This window comes from Lissotriton helveticus, chromosome 4_1 (genome assembly GCF_964261635.1).
Source record: "Lissotriton helveticus chromosome 4_1, aLisHel1.1, whole genome shotgun sequence".
Lineage (NCBI taxonomy): Eukaryota > Metazoa > Chordata > Amphibia > Caudata > Salamandridae > Lissotriton > Lissotriton helveticus.
This window is the reverse complement of record NC_136063.1, coordinates 1,682,955,959-1,682,975,694: the sequence shown is the minus strand read 5'-3', so window position 1 is coordinate 1,682,975,694 and position 19,736 is coordinate 1,682,955,959. Positions and strand designations below refer to the sequence as shown.

The following is a 19,736-nucleotide window of genomic DNA, read 5'->3' as shown; positions in this document are numbered from 1 at the left end:
AGATGTCACTAAGGGACCCACGTCAGTGAACCAAGAATAAAGCCATAGACAGATTCACTGGGCCAAGGATAAGCATCAATGGGCTAGGAATAGATGAGGAGCCGGGGGAGACAAGTTGTTGAACCTGAAACACATATTGATATAGCCCAGAGACACAAGTCACTGGATCGGTGACACCTTGCATGGAATAAATGTTGCTTGGAGGGAGATAATCTTCACTGAGTTGAGAATAATAAACATTTCTGGACTCTGATTAGTTAACGTGACTGGGCTGGGCTTACGCATTACTGGGCTGAGCGAAATGACATTGGGCCAGGAACATATATAAATCGATTCTCTGGGCTGGTGCAAATTTCAGTGGGCTGTGAACAAATGTCAGTTTACCTGTAGATGGAAAGAGAGCAAACATCAATGGGTCAGGTATAAACAACCTCTGCACCAAGCATAAATGGTCATACAATCTGTACATCAAGCATAAAGGTAATCTGTATTTCTGAAAAGTGCCCTTTGCCATTAGTAGTTCTGAACTGAGAAAATAATGAATTAGGATGTATTTTACTGGGCTAGGAATTAACACTGCTGGGCCAAAGGAGCACTGCTTCATTAGAGATGAACATCGCTTTGTCAGGGAGGAATGGGCCTCTAGTAATAATGAAAGTGAAGGAGCAGAGAACAAATGACATTCTTTCATAAAAAACGGGTGGAAATAAAAGTTCAATGAACAGAGGACAAATCTAATTGAGAAATAATAACATAGACAAAACCTGTTTGTGTGCGGCAAGTTAAAAGGGCTTTACTCCCCAAAATTTAAAATAGATGACACACAGAATTCAGTTAACCTGTAGGGAGTTAAAATAAAAATTGGATGTAACTGCACGGGATTATATAACACATGGAGCAGATTTCTATACATACATTGCTACAGATTCATTACTTACTAGTGTCTTAATTATCTTAGGCCTGTGTTCAGTGCTGCTGCAGTGCAAGACATGATACTTGCTTTTTCTGTCAACAAGTTTCTTTCTGACTGACTAGCCGCGAGCTCGCACTATGATGCGGCAGGCAGAAAGTGGTTGACAACACATCTATTGGTCCGACACTTGGGACACATGATTTAATACGGCCATGAGGGCAAATGATATAATTCACACTGCCATTGGTGGCGGTTATGGACCTTACAGTGAGGCAGAGACTACAATTTCTGGCACGGCATAACTCATGAGGCGGGGGCCGAATTAAGTTGTTTTTTGTTACCAGTCGGCTCAATGACCCATGGCCACTTTTAAATTGCCCAATCTGATAACACTGGTCCGGGACATGGATTTACTATGTGATATCGGCTCGTCACCAGAAGGTCGTTTGAAGTGAGTTGATATTGTGTGCCACACGGTGCCACAGTGTGAGTTGGCAGGTCTGTAGACCCGATGCAGGCCTCAATCGAAGTCAATATAGAAAAATACATTCTCCCAACTATTTTTTTCAAATATCTCCCACTTCCCTCTTCTTAAATGTTGGCATGTGTTATATCTTGTTTGTGTATTTATTCATCTCCCCTGTTGCTTTTCCCCGAGCTGCTTAGCCAGTGTGAATGTGCTGCGTGGAATGTTGGAGTGGTGATGATGAATGGAATGTTTGGGGTGCCTGTGAGGTGAGGTTTGACAGTTGGAGTATGAGCTGAGCAGCAGGCAGGCTCCTGGTGGGGCTGTTCCCTATGAATGTTCCAACCTGCAACTAAATCGGAATAAATCATCTTAAACTACACCTTGGCAACATGTCATCGATTACACCGGCATGCATGATATAGCATACATGCAAATAGACCCGATTCAGATGGAAGACTTGAATTCTTAAGCCAAAAATTGCTTTTTTTTGGCTGTCACCTGCCTGAAACTGCTCTGCTTCAATACAAGTCAATGAGGAAAATACATCCTCCCAAATATTTTTGTAACATCTCTCGCTTTCCTCTTCTAAAATGTGGCCATGTATGTGCAGGAAAGGGTCCACACGTGGAGTTACACCAAGTAGATTTAATGCAGAAGGAAAACAACTTAGACATCCACAGGCGGCAGGATACGTCCGACCAGATCACATCCAACTGAACTAATGCTTGACACCTATACATTCTACATGACATGCTATAATTCTACAAGTGACATCATATGGGAATACAACACACCTCCCCCCTATAGAAAACAAAAAAAACAACTGAAAAAAAAACGATAAACCCCCAAAAAAAATTTAAGAACATACAAAATCTCTACATTTTGCAGGAAAATGTTTCACACGAGAACTACTGCGTACACAAACAGGTTCTAGATAACAATCTTGAGTATTTTCATTGGAAACAACATCATCAACATTAGAAGACGCAAACTGTTAAGAAGAATCATTAGTACAAGTTTGGGGAACAAACGCATGAGATGATCGCAAATTGTCAAAAACCTCATGCGAACCAGGAAAACCCAAATCAGCATCAGGAAGTGACACACTTTCATGAGATTTCACATCCAAGCAAACATTCTTATTTTCCAAAACATTGGATTTGCAAATTGAGATGCGTCTAAAATTCCAGATTTTGCCACCCTCCACTCTAACAGCCTTACTGAAGACCTCAGTGACTTTAACTGGAGAAGACCACCTGGAGACACCTTTAGGAATAATACCACCAAACTTCACCCTCACAAAGTCACCTACAGATATTTTAGAGGTGACAGACTTCTGAGGAGAACTTTGTAAAATTTTTTCTTGGTATTTACCAACACGATCTCTAACATTCTTCATATCTAACTCCAAATACTCAGAGTCCCTCGCCTTCAACCACCAAGGAAGAATTTTCGTGCCTGGCTTCCTACAGCGTAACATCTCAAAAGGAGATAACCCGGTAACAGAGTTGGGAGACATGCGATAAGTGAACAAAGTAGCCTGTAAGGCCTTTTTCCATTTCAAACCACTCCGCAAGGCTAATTGGCAAGACTCCTTAATTACCCTGTTAAAACGTTCCACTTGGCCATTGGATTGAGGAGAATAATTCGAAACTCTTTTATGTTGGATACCACAAACTTTCAAAAATGAAACAAAAACTTCACTCACAAACTGTGGCCCATTATCAGAAACAATTTCTTCAGGTAAACCCTCCCTACAAAAAACTTCATTCAAGAATTCAACAACAATTTCAGAACCGACCTTTTCCACAATTTTTAATTCAGGCCACTTCGAAAAATAATCCACAAGAACGACAGCAAACATATCCTTCCCCGACTGATAATTGAAAGGACCAATGATGTCGATCCCTAACTTTCTCCAAGGTCCAAAGGCAAATTCAACAGGAGAAATCCCTGTAGAAATCGGTTTCACAGTTTTGTCACTTAAAGAACAAGGTGAACAGTTTCTAACCCACCTGTCAACCATGGCGTCCATACTAGGCCACCAGTAAAATTCTCTAATTCTTCTCTTGGTTGTGGACATTCCCATATGGCCCTCATGGGCCAAACTACAAATGGACTCTCTAACATCACTTGGAGGTACAATTTTATCATCTCGATAGATCATATCATCAATTACCATTAATTCATCTTTAACTTTAAAAAAGGAAGCCAAATCACCACTCAATTTCCTTTCTTCAGGCCAACCATTCCTTAAGAAGACCTTTACTTTCCCAAGCACATCATCGTGAAGCATAGCTTTTGACCAAACACTTTCAGTAATAGAATTTTCCTGATCTTTCCCAGCAATTAAGTTAACATCACATAAAGTAAAAGCCACATCACACTCGTCAGAATGATCCTTGTTCGAACAATCACTAATAGGAAAACGTGACATGCAATCTGCATGCACATTAAAGCGTCCAGGGACATAAACAACCTCACAACGGTATTCCTGCAACTTAGCAGCAAGACGGGCGAGACGAGCAGTGAGAGTTCTACCACCACCAGCTGACAACATATTGACAAGGGGTTTATGATCTGTCCTCAAAGTAAATCTCGTCCCCCAAAGAAATTGACGAAAATGTTGAGTCGCCCAAGTACAAGCGAGAAGTTCCTTCTCTATTGTGGAATAATTAAATTCAGCATCTCGTAGTGTCCTGGATGCATAAGACACTACATATTCACCAAAACTGTCCTTTTGCATCAAAACGGCACCTAGGCCTACATTACTCGCATCAACACAAACTATACATTCTTTATGGACAGAAAAAGGTTTAAGAAAAGGAGCATTGATAATTTTATCCTTTAAAGTGTCAAAAGAAACCTGTTGTTCTTTACACCAAACAAATTTTGCTTGTTTTTTTAACAAAGACCGTAAAGGGTGTACAATGGTAGAGTAATCTTTAACAAATTTACCATAAAATTCAGTGAGTCCTAAAAAGGACAACAATTGTTCTTTAGAGGAAGGAACAGGAGCATCAGTAATGCTCTTGACATGATTGAATTTTGGTTTAATGCCATCTTTAGAAATTTCGTGTCCTAGATACTCAACTTTCGATTGTCTAAACTTGCACTTATTGAACTTTAAAGTAAGCCCTTTCTTCTGAACATTAGACAATACACAATGTAAATTGTGATCATGTTCTTTAAGATCTTCCCCAAAGATTAGAACATCATCTTGGAACGCGATGGCTCCTTTACAGTCAAAGAGAACCTCCTTCATTAGGCGCTGAAAAACAGATGCAGCACTGGCAAGTCCAAAAGGCATTCTTAAGTATTGGAACATGCCCTCTGGAGTCACAAAGGCCGTTAATTTCCTAGATTCCTCATGTAGCTCGACCTGGTGGTAAGCACTAGTTAAATCAATCGTGGAAAAGACAGTGGCACCAGTAAGTGAGGAGATTAATTCATGGATGTTAGGGAGAGGATGTTTATCAACCCAAATCTCCTTATTTAAGCTGCGGAGATCCACACACAGGCGGAGCTCGCCAGAACTTTTGAGTGATAAAACGATGGGAGAAACCCGGGGGAAGATTCAATTGGTTCTATGATTTGTTTAGACACAAGATCCCCCAGAATTTCTTTAAGTTTCTCACGATAAGCCAACGGAACATTCCTGACCCTGTGCCTGACTGAAATAGCATTGTCATTAAGAATGATTCTGTGTTTAAAATCCGAAAATTTCCCTAAGGTATCTTTAAAGACATCAGGAAAATTCTTTCTAGTGTTCTCCACGAAAAGAGTATTATCACCCAAATCACTTATACTCAATACACACGGATCACCCAAGTATACTGGAGGATCAGCATTAGGGTCCAGTTTAATTCCAAGCAAACATTGATGGGGCCATCCCAGAATTGCTACACCTTTAGTGGCCACATATACTTTCCCCTTGGTGTATCTATCTTCTACCTGAATGTCAGCCCAAAAGAAACCTTCAATGTTTATTTTCTGCCCAGTATATCCACCGGGAGAAATATCAGGAGACAACAATTTCCTATCGCCCCAAAGACTTTTGAATAAATTCAGACCAATAATGGAATACCATGAGCATGAATCCATCATTAAAAGAATAGGTTGGTTATCAATTAAAATTGTGTAGGAGGGAAATTCTTTTTGTTCTGATTCATCTACAGACAAAATGCAGTTAAAAGTATGTAGAACTTCTTCTTCTTCTTGAGAAATATAGTTAACTCTTTGGGAAGAACGACAAACATTTGCAAAATGACCTTTCCTCTTACATTTGACACACACTCTATCCCAAGCTGGACATCCCCTGTAGTTCCCTAAATGGTTAGAACTGCCACATCTATAACAAGAAACATTTTTCCTGTAAGAAAACTTATTATCAACAACATTCTTATTTTCAGAACATTTCTTGTCATTGTCTTTTTTAGGAGGAACTCTATTGGAATTATATGAAGAAGCTTGACTCTTTACTAACGAGACTTCAGTCTCAGGAACTTGTGACTTCGGTATTTGACCTCTAATCTCCGAAACAAATAATTCAGATTGTTCAATCCCTTTCGCAATGTTAATTACGGCACTCAAGGAGGATTCTGTACCCAACCAAAGTCTTTCTTGAATTTTCTTACTCTTTGTACGCATCATTATTTGATCTCTCAGGACTTGTTCGTAAGAAATAGTTTCAAAGGCACATGAACAAGCTAAAGAACGTAAGGCAGAAACGTAATGCTCAATCGATTCATCATGTTTCTGGGCACGGGAATACAACTTAAAACGTTCCATTACAGTATTTATTTTTCTGCCAAAACGAATTTTCATTTGTCTAGAAGCTTTTTCAAAAACATCAATGTCTCCAGAGCCTTCAAAAGGTGGAAGATTGTCAAATTCCTTAATACCTGCTCCACCGAGGCAATGTCTAAGAAGAGCTAATTTGCGTTTGGCTGAGCACCCATCCTTTTCTAGAACGTCAACGTAGGCTAAAAACATTGGGTACCACAAATCCCATTCAATGTTTGGCTCACCAGCAGTTTGAAGGAAGTGAGGTGGAGCAGCAATGTTAGACATTCTTTATATATATATATATATTTTTTATTTTTTATTTTTTTTTATAAAACAAATACTAAGAGTAAACAATTAATTAAATTTCACTACCTTACTGTTGGTAAATGGTGGTAGAACGCTAAAAATGAATCAGAAAAGGAATAAAAATAACGAAGTTATAATCAAAGGGAGATGTGCTTCATGAAGATTTATTTTCTGAAAATCACGAAGAAATTCAAAATGGCGGCACGTTGCTGACGTCAGACGTCATGAAGGTGAAAGGGTAGTACCCACAATGCACTCCGTTTATCCTGCGTCAGGAAATGAGGATTCGTCACAGACACAGAGCTGTAGAATGGAGTCTCTTCGGCGTTGCTAAGGCACGGTGTTGCAGATGCACAGGAGCAGCGAGCGCAGGATTCTGCTACGATTTGAACAATGCACCGTTCAACGGTGAGAAAAAGAAAACGTGAGTAAAAAGTTCTCTTTCTGAGATTTAATCGCAGAAAACTCACAGTTGCAGCTTCCACGACGTGGTTTCTCCGGGTAGAAAGCACAGACAACGTGGTTCCTTGGGTTAGAAAGTGCTGCCAGCGTATTTCCCTGCTCCAAACGATTCCGGGCAGTCTTGGAGAAAAATAAACACTTCAATGCGAGGGAATATTATCCTGAAAGTAAAAGTCTTGGTCTGAGAACAATGTCACGCAAATTAAAGTACGTGAACAACAAAAATCGAAGCGTGAACGTTGTTTTAAAATCCTTCTTCCGGCTTGCATTACTTGGTTTCCCAAACGTCGCCAATAATTATGTAGGAAAGGGTCCACACGTGGAGTTACACCAAGTAGATTTAATGCAGAAGGAAAACAACTTAGACATCCACAGGCGGCAGGATAAGTCCGACCAGATCACATCCAACTGAACTAATGCTTGACACCTATACATTCTACATGACATGCTATAATTCTACAAGTGACATCATATGGGAATACAACAATATGCTATAGCATCTTCTACCATATTACGTCATATGCGTTTTGTACTACCTTAACATACCAAAGTGGCCCCTTGTTTAAAAATAATACGGCTTATGTTTAAAACCCCTTTTTTAAACATCTGCAACAATATTTCACTTTCAAATGAAAGAGGCAGAGTTGTTTATACTTGTTACCTTGCCTATGCGTACAGATGATCACCCAATCACTGAAGATGTCACTGCGTTTTCTTACTGTCAGGTAAAGCCATATCATCCAATAAACAGCCGCGCAACACCAGAATCTATTTCCGAGGTCCAAGTCCATTTCCTCCAATCAAGGGCCGCGTCGTCTACGTGCCATCCGTAAGTTCCTATACGGAGCGAGACTCCGTCACTTTCTCGTCCAATGGTAGAGCTCTCCTGTTCCCAAGCCCCCACTCTTCATCTGGGTGCGTGTATTGCTACCGCCATGTTAGTGCAGGCTCTAGCGTTTTTGGTGCTGTGGGGGTCGTTCGCAATGCCGCTCCGTGGGGCAGGCGGCACGGACTGAACGCGGCGACTCCCGTCTAAAGCTGAGAGCCGAGTGCTGTCTGCTGCCCGCCATGAGCCGCCCCTCCTCGGCCGGGGGAGGCCTGGGCTCGGGGAAGGCGGGCGGCGGCGGGAAGCACGGCGGGGCAGCCGCTGCTGGCGGGGCGGCGGCGGTGGCCGGAGCGGCCCCCTCTGTAGCAGGGATTTTGCCCTCCCCGGTACAGGGCGCCTCGGCCGCCGCCGCCGGTTCCTCCTCGGCTGGGCCCGCCGCCCTGCCTGCTCAGGCCGCTGAGCTGACGGCCCTATTCGAGTGCCCCGTGTGCTTCGATTATGTGCTGCCGCCTATTCTGCAGTGTCAGGCTGGACACTTGGTGTGCAATCAGTGTCGCCAGAAGCTGAGCTGCTGTCCCACCTGCAGAGGCCCGCTCACCCCCAGCATCCGTAACCTGGCCATGGAGAAAGTGGCCTCTACTCTTCCCTTTCCCTGCAAGGTGAGTTTCTGGAGGTGGCGGAGGGCAAGATATTGGAGAAAGTGGCAATGCGGAATAGTTTGGATCAGTATTTAAGATGTAGGGCATTAAGTTGATATCTTAATTCTCATGAGACTGAAATCAAACTTTTTTAGAAAGTATATATGTGTATGAAATTGTCTGAATAGAAATATTGCACGCTTATTGGGCTTACCTGGATGTTTGGCCAAAGAACTGACCTAGTTACTTATGGACACGTTAGCACTGTTGGAATTTAACGATGAATCCACGCCCCACTCCACCCAGTTCTTAAAAGAATCCTCCAAGAACATAAACCCGGTGAAACGCGACATTGGGACTCAAGTACTGATATGAGACCTGATGTTCGCCCCCACAAACCGCCGAACCTATCTATGAAAGGAACGGTATATGCATAGCAAGGTATCCGTGTATATTGTCTAGGGTAATAAGTGGCGTGACACCGTCATCCACGAACAGCTCAGTTATAAGTTAGTTCTAAAACTGGCTTAGTCGGGGCTAAACAGGTGCAGGCGCTATTTGGAAAGCAACTCGGGATAGGAGTCGTGTTAAATTTGTCTAGATACGCCCCCTGACAGCTTGTGCGTACAAAATGACAGAACGCGGAATTGTAACCGGTTTAATTTTTTTTTCCCTGTTGGGTATTTATTGTGTAAAAGCAGATACTTGACAATAATACGAAATACAAATAAAACTATAACCTTATTAAGGTAGACTCCCCACGATTCACTGTTAGGCCATTCTCAATATACTCGTTCAGCTTTAAGTGTATGACAGATACTGCCCACCCTTTCACAGCAAGTTTGTAGCTGCTGTTACACCTTGTAGGATAAAATGTTATGCATAGCCGGTCATGTATTTGAATATATGCTAGCATTTGGTTATTTTGTATCATACCCGTTATATCACATTCAACATGTGGCATAATAGTGTTGAGAGGTGAATGGCCCAACCTTTATGACTCAGGCTTGCCTTAACTGCATTCTATAGTTAGTTGCTTCACACTGGACTCACACCTATGGAATGCTCAGTTTCGTTCTTCCGTGGACTCCTGAGGAGCATCTGTCATGGCACTTGGTCTGAGTCCTCCCAGAATTGGCAGAGAGCAGTCCGTAGAAGTAGATACAATACATCCATCCAGCCATAGTTTGTGTTCCTGGGAGCTAGTCCAGCATTGTGGATACAACCCATCTACAACCAGCCTTCGTATTGAATTTGAAAAGTAATCCTAGGAGCAACTCAAAGAATCTTCACAACATGCACAAATTCCAGGAACTATGATGGTATTATGCAGATAAGTTGGACAGAACGAAGCTGATGTATGTGTGGTGTCAGATAATTGGCCTGTTAGTCTACGTAGAAGTAGTGCTAGCATAACAGAGGTGAATATTGGAAGATTAGGACCAGAAGGAGTGGGTGTTTGTCGAAAGAGAGGAAAAAGTGGGCTAATAGTCTTTTTACTATTTCTAAATGTTTATTGATGGATTTTTCTGCCTGTAGGTCACTGTTGAGCAGACTCGCTGGCTAAATTGTTTGCATGTACAAAGTTTGCTTTTTAGGTCTGGTATTAGCAGAGACCGTTTAAATTTATTTTACTGAAACGGTATGTGTAATATGCTTATGGGCTTTCAGCCATCCCTATTCACTTTTTGGTCTGTTATTGCCATTCACATTATTCTTTCACCTCTTGCATCATACAGCAAGATGCAGTTGGTCAACCAACTTCAGCCACTGGCTTCCATCATTGTGAGCAATTCCATTCTGCTGTTATTTATTTTTTAAATGATCTAGCAGCTTTTCCCAGAAATAAGGCTTTTAAAAACGCTTGATAAAGTAAGCATCAACAAAGCCAATAGGGTGCAGCTAACACATACCCATTGGCTTTGCCAGTGGTTGTTTGGGACCTACTGTCCAGCAAATGGTGAGTTGGAATTTGAGCCACTGGTTTTCCTACCTTGCTGGGGTTCTACTGATTCAGAGAGAAGAAACTGTGGTTCTGCACTTAAGGCACAAGAGCTCCTACCTAGGCTGGTCAAGTGGCAATCTGGCAGAGTGGTGTGCTTATTTAGGGTGTGACTGTTCTTTTGTGCTTTTCTTGGCAGATGTCCGTAATAGTCTTGGCCCCTTGATATACTTCTGTTCAAAGAAAAAAATTGTTGTCAAGAGATTTTCATTTTTGATTTGTTTTTTTTGGTATCATGAGAAGTAATTTAGCTTGGCTAGACACTGCTAATCTGGGCTGAATTTTTCTGCACAACTTAAAAAAAAATATATCCGATGTGTTACAACAGTATTGTAATTTTACAGGAACCATGTGACCTATATACTTAATTTTGGTGTTAAAATTTGTTTTGGTGACGACATAGTCTTATAGAGACAGAAAATAACTCCTCCGAGCAACCCTCCTGCCATTTTCCAAAGTGGTGGCTCTATAATGTTTTAGCCATCATATTGGTAATTTAATTTTAATATTTTTTTGTTTCAGGTTTTCCGTTGATTCAAATTCCTAAATATGAGTGAAGCAGGTGGTAGCATAGGATCTTTACCTCCTGAAAGATTGTTGCTAACTACAAAACAAGCATTTGCAATGCAATAGGTCTCGCATTTGCGAGAGTTTGAGCTATTGGCATTGTAAATGACACTGCCTTTTATGTGTTGGTTTTCAAAACAGAAAAATAAAAGCCATTGTAATTTACAATGCCAATAACTTAAACTGTAACAAATGCGAGACCTATTGCATTGCAAATGCTTTTTCTCTTTGTGGCAGTGGTAATTGTTTTGCGCTTTGTGATAATGGGATATGTTGCTTTGGATGAGAAGGTAGTATGTTTCCTGAAGTTTGTAAAGGGAGCTGCATAACAGGATAATAGCAGGACTCAGTAACTGAGACTTGGACACATGCAAACTGCGAAACTGACCTTGCAGCTGCCTGTCCGCTAAACTTTAATATTCTTCATCTCCCCAGACCCAAAGGCCGCGGTGGCGGAGTTGGCGTCATCTTTCGAGCCTCGTGGCAAATGAACACCTTAGAAATTGACCCTGTACTCGGAATCGAGCTCCTTGGTCTGACTATAAACTGCCACCAAGGAGTCACCTTTACAGTGATTATCTGCTATCGCCCACCTGGGGCTTTTTCTCTTTCGCAACAGCAAGCACTCCTCACGACTATCACTAACATGGCTACCTCTCATAACAAACTTATACTCCTAGGAGATTTTAATCTCTGGCCAAACGGCAGCCTAGACACAGGCCTAGACAACCTTCTGCGGTCCTGTGATAGTGTGGGACTTCACCAACTGATAAAGGACCCCGCTCACTCTGCAGGTAACCAGCTCGATCTCATCTTTTCAAGCCCGGGTCTAACTCAAGTAGGTGACATTCTACCTATGAGCTGGACAGACCACTCGCTCATCAAACTCTATATCAATAATGCCACAATACGTAAGCCTAAAAATCACTCGCCACCACAATTTTCTTATCGGAACTGGAAAGCTTTAGAGAAACTCAGGATTTCCACCAAAGTCTTCAAGGTGGAGGACAGTTTTTCCCCCACCAGCTCGGTGGAAGATAATTATAGATCCCTTAGTTTGAGAATTACCTCCATCGCGGACTCTGTTGCCCCTCTTAAACTCTGTAAACCTAAAGGTAGAGCACCTGCCCCCTGGTACAATGACTCTCTGAAAACACTCAAATTAGCCTGCAAACAGGCTGAGAGAAAGTGGAGACATGGATATTGCAACAACAATAAAATCCCCTGGAAAAAGTCTCTCTGTGACTACAAATTCGTTATCGCAGAGAGCAAAGCGAACTACTACTGCGCCACTATAGCTAATGCGGCCAACAGTCCAAAAAGTATATTCCAGATCCTGGACAATATCCTACATCCTGACTGCGTTAAAAACCCCATTTCTCCATCTCAGTCCCTTTGTGACAGCCTTGCTCAGTTTTTCACCGACAAAATTGAGACTATTATCAACAATCTGGCAGTGCCCTCGTTGCACACCCATCTCTCCCTTCCCGAAGCTAGCACCAACAACCCTGACCCTCTGAGGTCAGCCTGCCCTCCTGCAAATAGGCTACTGGTTTTCCCTCTCATTTCTCAAACAGAGTTTGAAAGTGTTGCACAGGGCATCACCTCGGGATCCCCCCTTGATCCGCTACCGCCGAAAATCTGGAAAGCATGCGGGCACGAACTATTTCACACTCTCCGGATGATCTGTAATCAATCCCTTAGCTGCGGGTTCGTCCCCCGCCCTTGGAAGCAAGCGCTTATCACCCCGCTTTTAAAGAAACCCACGCTAAACCCAGAATGTTTGTCCAATTTCCGCCCCATATCACTCCTGCCTTTCCCGGTGAAGGTGCTTGAACGCTGGGTTAGTAAATGCCTCTCAACCCACCTCGAGCAGCACCACATTCTGGACGAATTCCAATTTGGTTTTCGTCCAGCCCACGACACTGAAACTGCTGTGCTCACTGCCATGGAGGAGCTTCGAATGCGCGCAGACAGGGGCCAAGCTGTGGCCCTGATTTTATTAGACCTGTCTGCCGCATTCGACACTGTTAATCATGGGATACTGCTCCAGCGGTTGAGAGAGGCAGGGATCGATGGCTCAGCCCTGATTTGGTTTCACTCCTACCTCAGCGAAAGAAAACAAGCTGTATCCCTTCCCCCTTTCCAATCGGTCCTTTCACCTGTCCCGCACGGTGTTCCCCAGGGTTCCTCTATTAGCCCGATTCTTTTTAATGTCTACTTGAAACCATTGGTCATGTTAATTAAATCACATAACATGACCACAGTAAACTATGCAGACGACACCCAGCTCCTCTTCTCTTGGGAAGGCCAAGATTCCATCCCCTTGCAAGCCTTCCATGACTGTCTAAGAGACACTGCGAGCTGGTTGCACCAGAACTCCCTCCAGTTCAATGCCTCGAAAACCGAGGTATTGTTCTGTCCCGCGAGTCGGATACCCCGCCCTCTGCCCGCTGAGTTCTGGCCCCCGGAAAATTCCAACAACCCGCCACCTGTCACCAATGTCCGCAACTTGGGCGTCATGCTAAATCACCAACTGAGCATGGAAACGCATGTCTCAAGAACAGTCGCCACCTGCTCTGGCCTTATGCGCTCACTGCGCAAGATCTTGTCTTTGCTACCTTCTTCCGCCAGAGCATTAGTAGTCAGGTGCACTATTCTCAGTCGCCTTGACTACTGTAACGGCCTGCTGCTTGAATCTCCCGCGACTTTACTGGACAGACTCCAACGAGTTCAGTCAGCAGCAGCCAAACTGGCTCTCGGCTGGACCAGCAGATCCTCGGCCACGGCTGCACTGGCCGAGCTGCACTGGTTGCCCTTGAAGCAACGCATTGCCTTCAAGGCCCTCTGCCTGGTCTTTAAGGCACTACATGGTGCAGGACCCAGACCTCTTCAACGTCTGTTCTCTTGGTATACCCCCACCAGAACACTCAGGTCCACAACTGCCTGCCTGGCGAGAGTGCCCAGATATAAGAAGGCTAGGATGGGGGGAAGATCGTTCAGAGTAGCTGCTGCCAAGTTGTGGAACAGTCTGCCTGTCGACATTCGTCAAATCCCTCACCTTCTCCCCTTCAGGAAACGAATCAAAACATGGCTCTTTCCTTCACCCCTCTAAACAGGTTAGTCATAATCCATTCCCCCCCCCCCGTCAATAAACCCCAGGAGTAGCTAACAGCGCCAGGATACCTGCCAGGTGACAGTCGCGCTCTATAAATGTTTTAAATAAATAAATAAAATAAGTAAGACAATTTGACAGTTCCATTTCTCATACAAGAACACACTAGCCAGCAAAATAACAACATAGACACAACAATGCAAAGCATCAATACAAGTATAACAAATAAGGACACAAACTAATAGCACACTGCTACTGAATACTGTTTGTTGTTGTGTTGTGCTGGTGTATTATTGTGTTCTGCTGCTGATTTGTGTTTTTGTGTTGTATTTTGTTGTTTTGCTAATTTGTTTTAGTAGTGTTTTGTTGTGTTAGTGTGATGTGGTGATCTGTTGTTTTGTTGTTGCTGTAATTCAACTGAGGCCAGTCTGCTTAGACACCCTTGTCACACTATTCCACTGCCACAAACCTACTCTCATGATAAAGTGGTAAAATAGCTGCATACCAAAAGCTCCTCTATGTAAAAGCTCTGATGCAAAAGTGTTCCTTGAACCCACAAGTTATCATTAAAAGAGGCTTAAAAACTCACTGTAAAACCTTGGGTTTTAGACTGTTGCTTTAAAAATCAGCATATACAGCCAGATCTTAAAAGCGTTCGCGGTCTCTGCCTATGATATAAGCCAAAGTGCGATGTATACGTTGTCGTCATTGTGGAAGCTTCTTGTCCATCCTTGGTTTACAGGCACAAAGATAATTTACCCGTAATTCTCTCTGCGCCAATGCCCGCATGGCGCTGGTGTTGTGATTTCAGTATTTAACAACACACTCTTGTGCACTGTATCGGGCAGTTCTGCTTCTATAGCACCGGATAACCTGCACAGGGCTCCGTAGCACTATTCTTTGGATGGCTAGCACGCATGTCGATTCACAGAAATAATCTCAGCCCACACCTAATGTTGGACACCGTCACTTGATTCTGTGAGGGCCAGAAAAGGGTTCTATTCCAAACTGAAGCACTGCAGGTGCTCAGCACCTAATACAACGTTTAAGCATCGTATTCTGGAGGGAGAGCTCTCATGAGGAAGCAAACAGCGCCCTGAAAGTATCACAGCAGCAGAACCTTTGAATACAGAATCGGAAACCGAAACCAGAAAGGCAGATGTTCTATTGAACGAGAGGATGTTTTCCCTCATGTGCAGTTACTGGAAGATTAGCCATTATATTGTATGGTATTCAAATGATTCTGTGTATATCGAGTTGTGCGGTTACAGAAAGCCACACATTGTTAACAGCATCCAGAACAAGCACATGAAAACCAATATCCCGTTCTCACGCGAGCTTTCAAGATTTTGCACCGTTCCAGTCACAAAAAAAAAGCAGACACGGGATTTTACAATACGTTTCATTTTGACAGCATGCAATGTGCAGGCACGGCCCATGGGTGCAAATGGCAGATCGTCTGCCAGACGAGGCTGATTGTGAAAAGGAGGACCTCTTGCTCTTTACTGGTAACACAGGGAAACACGAGATGCACCAAAGCAGATAAGCATCGCGCCAATGAGCTATTGATAAAATGCTATCTATCAAGGCAATTAATCCGTGGGGGGCGTTCGCCTTCCTGACCTTACCTCCTGTCTCCCAGCAGAAAAGCTCAAACATCCGATTGCTCCTACGTGGCTGCCAACTCAAGCTAAGTGCAATATGCGAAACAAGACCTGCGCGTGCACTGACAAAACTGAAACCTATCGTGGGGCGGGACTTCCGTTTTGTGAAGCCCGCGTCCACGGAGTGCCTGGCCCAGAGGAAGAGCCCCGCGGAGTCTGCAGATGTCCGGAGTGCCGGTAAGTGGGCCTCAGTTGTGGGGGGGGTCTTGGTGCGCGTGTGTGTATGTGTGCGACGGCGGGGTGGGGGCGACGGCGGTATGTGTATGCACGTGTGGGTGTAACTGTGTGTGTGTGCACGTGTGTAGCTGTGCGTGTGTATGTATATGTGTGGCTGTTAGCTGCGCGTGTGTATATGTGTGTCCCGATGCATTGTGCCTGCGTGGGTGTATGTGTGTGTGCGCGCATGCGTGAGAGTGGCTGTGTGTGATTGAGAGAGGCTGGGAGGCAGGAGATGTCCACGGCGCCGTGCGCGCCCTCGAGGACAAATCTGAGACCGCAGAGGCTCGTGCCTGAACGCTGTCTTAGATTCCCCCGAAAGTGAACACAATGGGTCTTTCGCTGACGCTCGACCTAAACATGAGGACTCTTGTCCTATGTCAAACGTATCCGAATGAAAAGCTAGCATCAACTGTGCCTGGACCCAAGATAGATCGAGATGCTTCGGTAATACACCTAAATAAAGTTCACTAAAGATGGAAACTGGTGAAGAGGATCAAATATTTTATCAATGCAACAAGTGGTACCAGTCGTAAACAATGGAACAAAGACTGGATTTTTTTTTCTTCTTCAAAATTGCAGTGACCAGTGAATCTCAACAAGAATTTGAGTCTCTTGGGAAAGTGATGACAACCAAACCCAATGCCCATTAACTTAGAAGATTAATGGCTCCCCCTCGTCCATCTCCAATGTGTTACCTGTGGTTTAGTCAAAACGCGGGTCAAAAGGATTGGCGTTCCTTCTGCTTTTACCTCATGAGGCCTGATCCAATACCCTAATTGGGATGACTTAACTTATTACTTGTGTGGTATCATGGTCAGAGTATTCACACTCGCTGAAACCAGACACAGTGTAGTTTAGGGTAGTCTCCAGGTCCTGAAGAATCTCCACTTTCTTGCTTGACATAACTCCGTGAGAAACATGATGACCATTTAGACCAATTTACCAGGCTATCTAGGACCATTAGATCCTAAGGTAGCACATATATTTTTAATTAGGTTAGTGAGCTCATTCATTAAGTTGATTGATCCTAAGTAACACTGCACCTATTTTAGTTCACTTTTGTCACCGTTCTACACTACATCTTTCTAGCTTACACACCCTCACTTCACCATACGGCTAACTGAAATATCTCCGGCATAGAGCTTCTTTGTGGGTGCCTGTTGGTCATTTAAGCGCTGCCCACCGAGGAGCCAGTCCAGTCATGAAGCATGACACCTATTTGTGTGTGAGGGTCCATCCTCCTATTGGAGCATATTCCTGTCTCTGCAATCATAGGCCTGAGTAGTTTTTCACGAAGAACTGCCGATCCCCTTTATATTTTTATCTGTGGTTTAGACAGAAGGGCCAAATAGATTGATTCCAGGGATCAGTTGTGGGCTCTGTTGCCGGTCCTGCCCCCACTAAGGTAACTGGGCTGTGGTGGACTGTAGCAATAACATATGCCCGACCTGTGGCTTTAAGCAGGGTGTGGGCTTAGTTTCCCCAGCACCTTGTCTCGCAGTGCGCCGCCTATCTCTGCTGCGCAACTTAACGTTCGCTCACTCGGGAAACCTCATGTAGATGTCTTAGATCTCCTTACTGATCGTCCTGTAGACCTTTTGTTCATTACGGAGACCTGGCTTGACTCTTGTCTGATCCCATTGTTACTCTGGCTGCGCCTGAGGTTTACACGTTCTCCAGAGCCGATCGCCCAGAGGGAGTGCGGCGGAGTGGCCATTATTTATAAAAAATAAGTAGGACCTTCGGAGGGGGATGTTACTTCCTGGGGTGACTGTGGGACTCTTGACTTTAGTATTCGTTTCTCTGCTCACCTCACTTTGGGAGGCTCTCTGATATACAGACCCCCTGGTCCAGTGGGCCCTTTTTTAAAAGTGTGGGGTGATGCTGTTATCTCTCGAGCCTTGCAATTCTCCCATTACATGGTGCTAGGCGACCTCATATACATTTTGATCAGGCAGATAACAAGGATTCGCTTGATTGTCTGAACATCCTGCACCTGGCTCAGTTGTCTCAGTGGGTTAACTTTCCTAGCCACCAGGCAGGCCATTCACTAGACCCCCTTTTGCATCAACTTTCCCATCCAGATAATAATAATAATCCACATTTGTAAAGCGCACAATCACCCGTTAGGGTCTCTAGGTGCTGGAGGCCGTCGGGAAGATTAAGCAAGCTATTGCGCAGTGTCACATGGTGCTGGACTAATCTGCCGCCAGTGCCAGGGGTCGAACTGTGATCCCCAGATTCCGGAGTCAGTCGCCCTAGCCGCGGCACCACACCTCTTCCAGATGGAAGATCCACGTCAGGTTGCATGGTCCGATCACTTTTTAACTTATTTTTCTTGGAATATTATTATTGGCAAGCCATCAGTGCGTTCGCATAGCAAACTAGCCTTTAAAAAAAAAACCCTCTTGTGCTTAGCCAGTCCTTGGAAGCTTCCAGGCCCAACCATTCGGGGGATCTCGAGTGTCGGCTTGTTGATTTTACCAACTGGGTCTCCAGTGCAGTGGATTTGCTTGCTTCGCCACCATGCTCAAGGTTGTCTAGGGATTCCCCATCTAAATCCTGGTTTACTCCCGATCTCAAAGCAATCCAACACGAGTGCAAGATTCTCGAGCGTGCTTGGCGTTGCAGCGAATATTGCCCTGCGGCTAAGTTGAGGCTCCGTCTTAAACAGAAAGTTTATTATGGGGCGATAACTCAGGCCAAAAGACAATTCTATGCAATTCACATTGAATCGGGCAAAAACGACACCAAATACAGGTTTTTCTATTGTACAGAGTATTACGTCCCCTGCCGCTCTTTCAAGGGAGTCTCCATCCACTGACACTTGGTGCGAGTGCTTCTCTAATTTTTTCAGGGACAAAATCCTTTCTATTCAGGCGGCCTTCACCTCCTGCGACAAGCCATTGGGAGGGTAGTGGCGCCACCACCTGCTGTTCCTGACCACTCTCTGCTCTGCTTGCCTTTAAACCTGTGAACCTTTCAGAGTCCCTTAAAATTCTACGGGTCTGAAGTCTGTCTCTCCTTCGGACCCGTCAGACCAGAATGTTGGCATCAGATGCTGAGACCATTTATAATGAGTTGAATGGTGTCATCAATCTGTCTCTTCAGGCTGCCTGTGTTCCGGAGGCCTGGAAGCAGGCCAAGATTTTGCCACTTTAAAAAAAAAAAAAAAAAAGTTGTCGCTTGACCCACTTAGCACAGTGAACTACTGCCCCATTTCCCTTCTACCCGGCCTGGCCAAGGTGTGTGAGAAGGTGGGGAACAGACAACTCAGAGTTTGTTGAGGGAGGGCCTGATGCATCCAGCCCAGTCAGGGCTTGGAGCCTCCCACAGTACTGAGTCTGCCCTTGTGGAGATTTCGGGGGCTATTGGGGAGTGTCTGGATGCTGGTGGGAAGGCAGCATTAATTCTGCTTGACCTGTTGGAGGCATTCGAAACAGTCCCCCACTCTTTCCTCCTCTTGCGTCTAACCAAGATCAGGGTGTCGGGTACAGTTTAGTGTTGGCTCAGATCCTACTTCGAAGGACTGGCTCAGCAGATATGGCTTCCACCGTACTCCTTCTTCCCAGGCAGTGACTATTGGACTCCCACAGGGGTCTTCCCTTAGCCCCCCTCCTCTTTAACATTTATCTTACACCTTTGGTGTATCTGGCAGAGGAACTTGGGACTAAGGTCATGGCCTATACAGATGACACCCAGCTTCTTTTTCACTTGGTATAAGAATGTGGACTCTGTTTCTTCTGTTCAACATGGTCTGTCCTTCA

At 44.3% G+C, this 19,736-nt stretch overlaps 1 protein-coding gene across 1 annotated transcript in view; it reads left to right on the top strand.

The window, feature by feature from the left end:
* Positions 1-7,807: 7,807 nt before the first annotated feature.
* LOC144829318 (E3 ubiquitin-protein ligase Siah2-like) overlaps positions 7,808-19,736 on the top strand; it is a 109,941-nt gene continuing 98,012 nt past the window's right edge. The window contains exon 1 of the mRNA XM_078688356.1: positions 7,808-8,423. Within this exon, the coding sequence (XP_078544482.1) occupies positions 8,007-8,423 (417 nt within the window). The 5' untranslated portion in view covers positions 7,808-8,006. The remainder of the gene's footprint in view (positions 8,424-19,736) is intronic.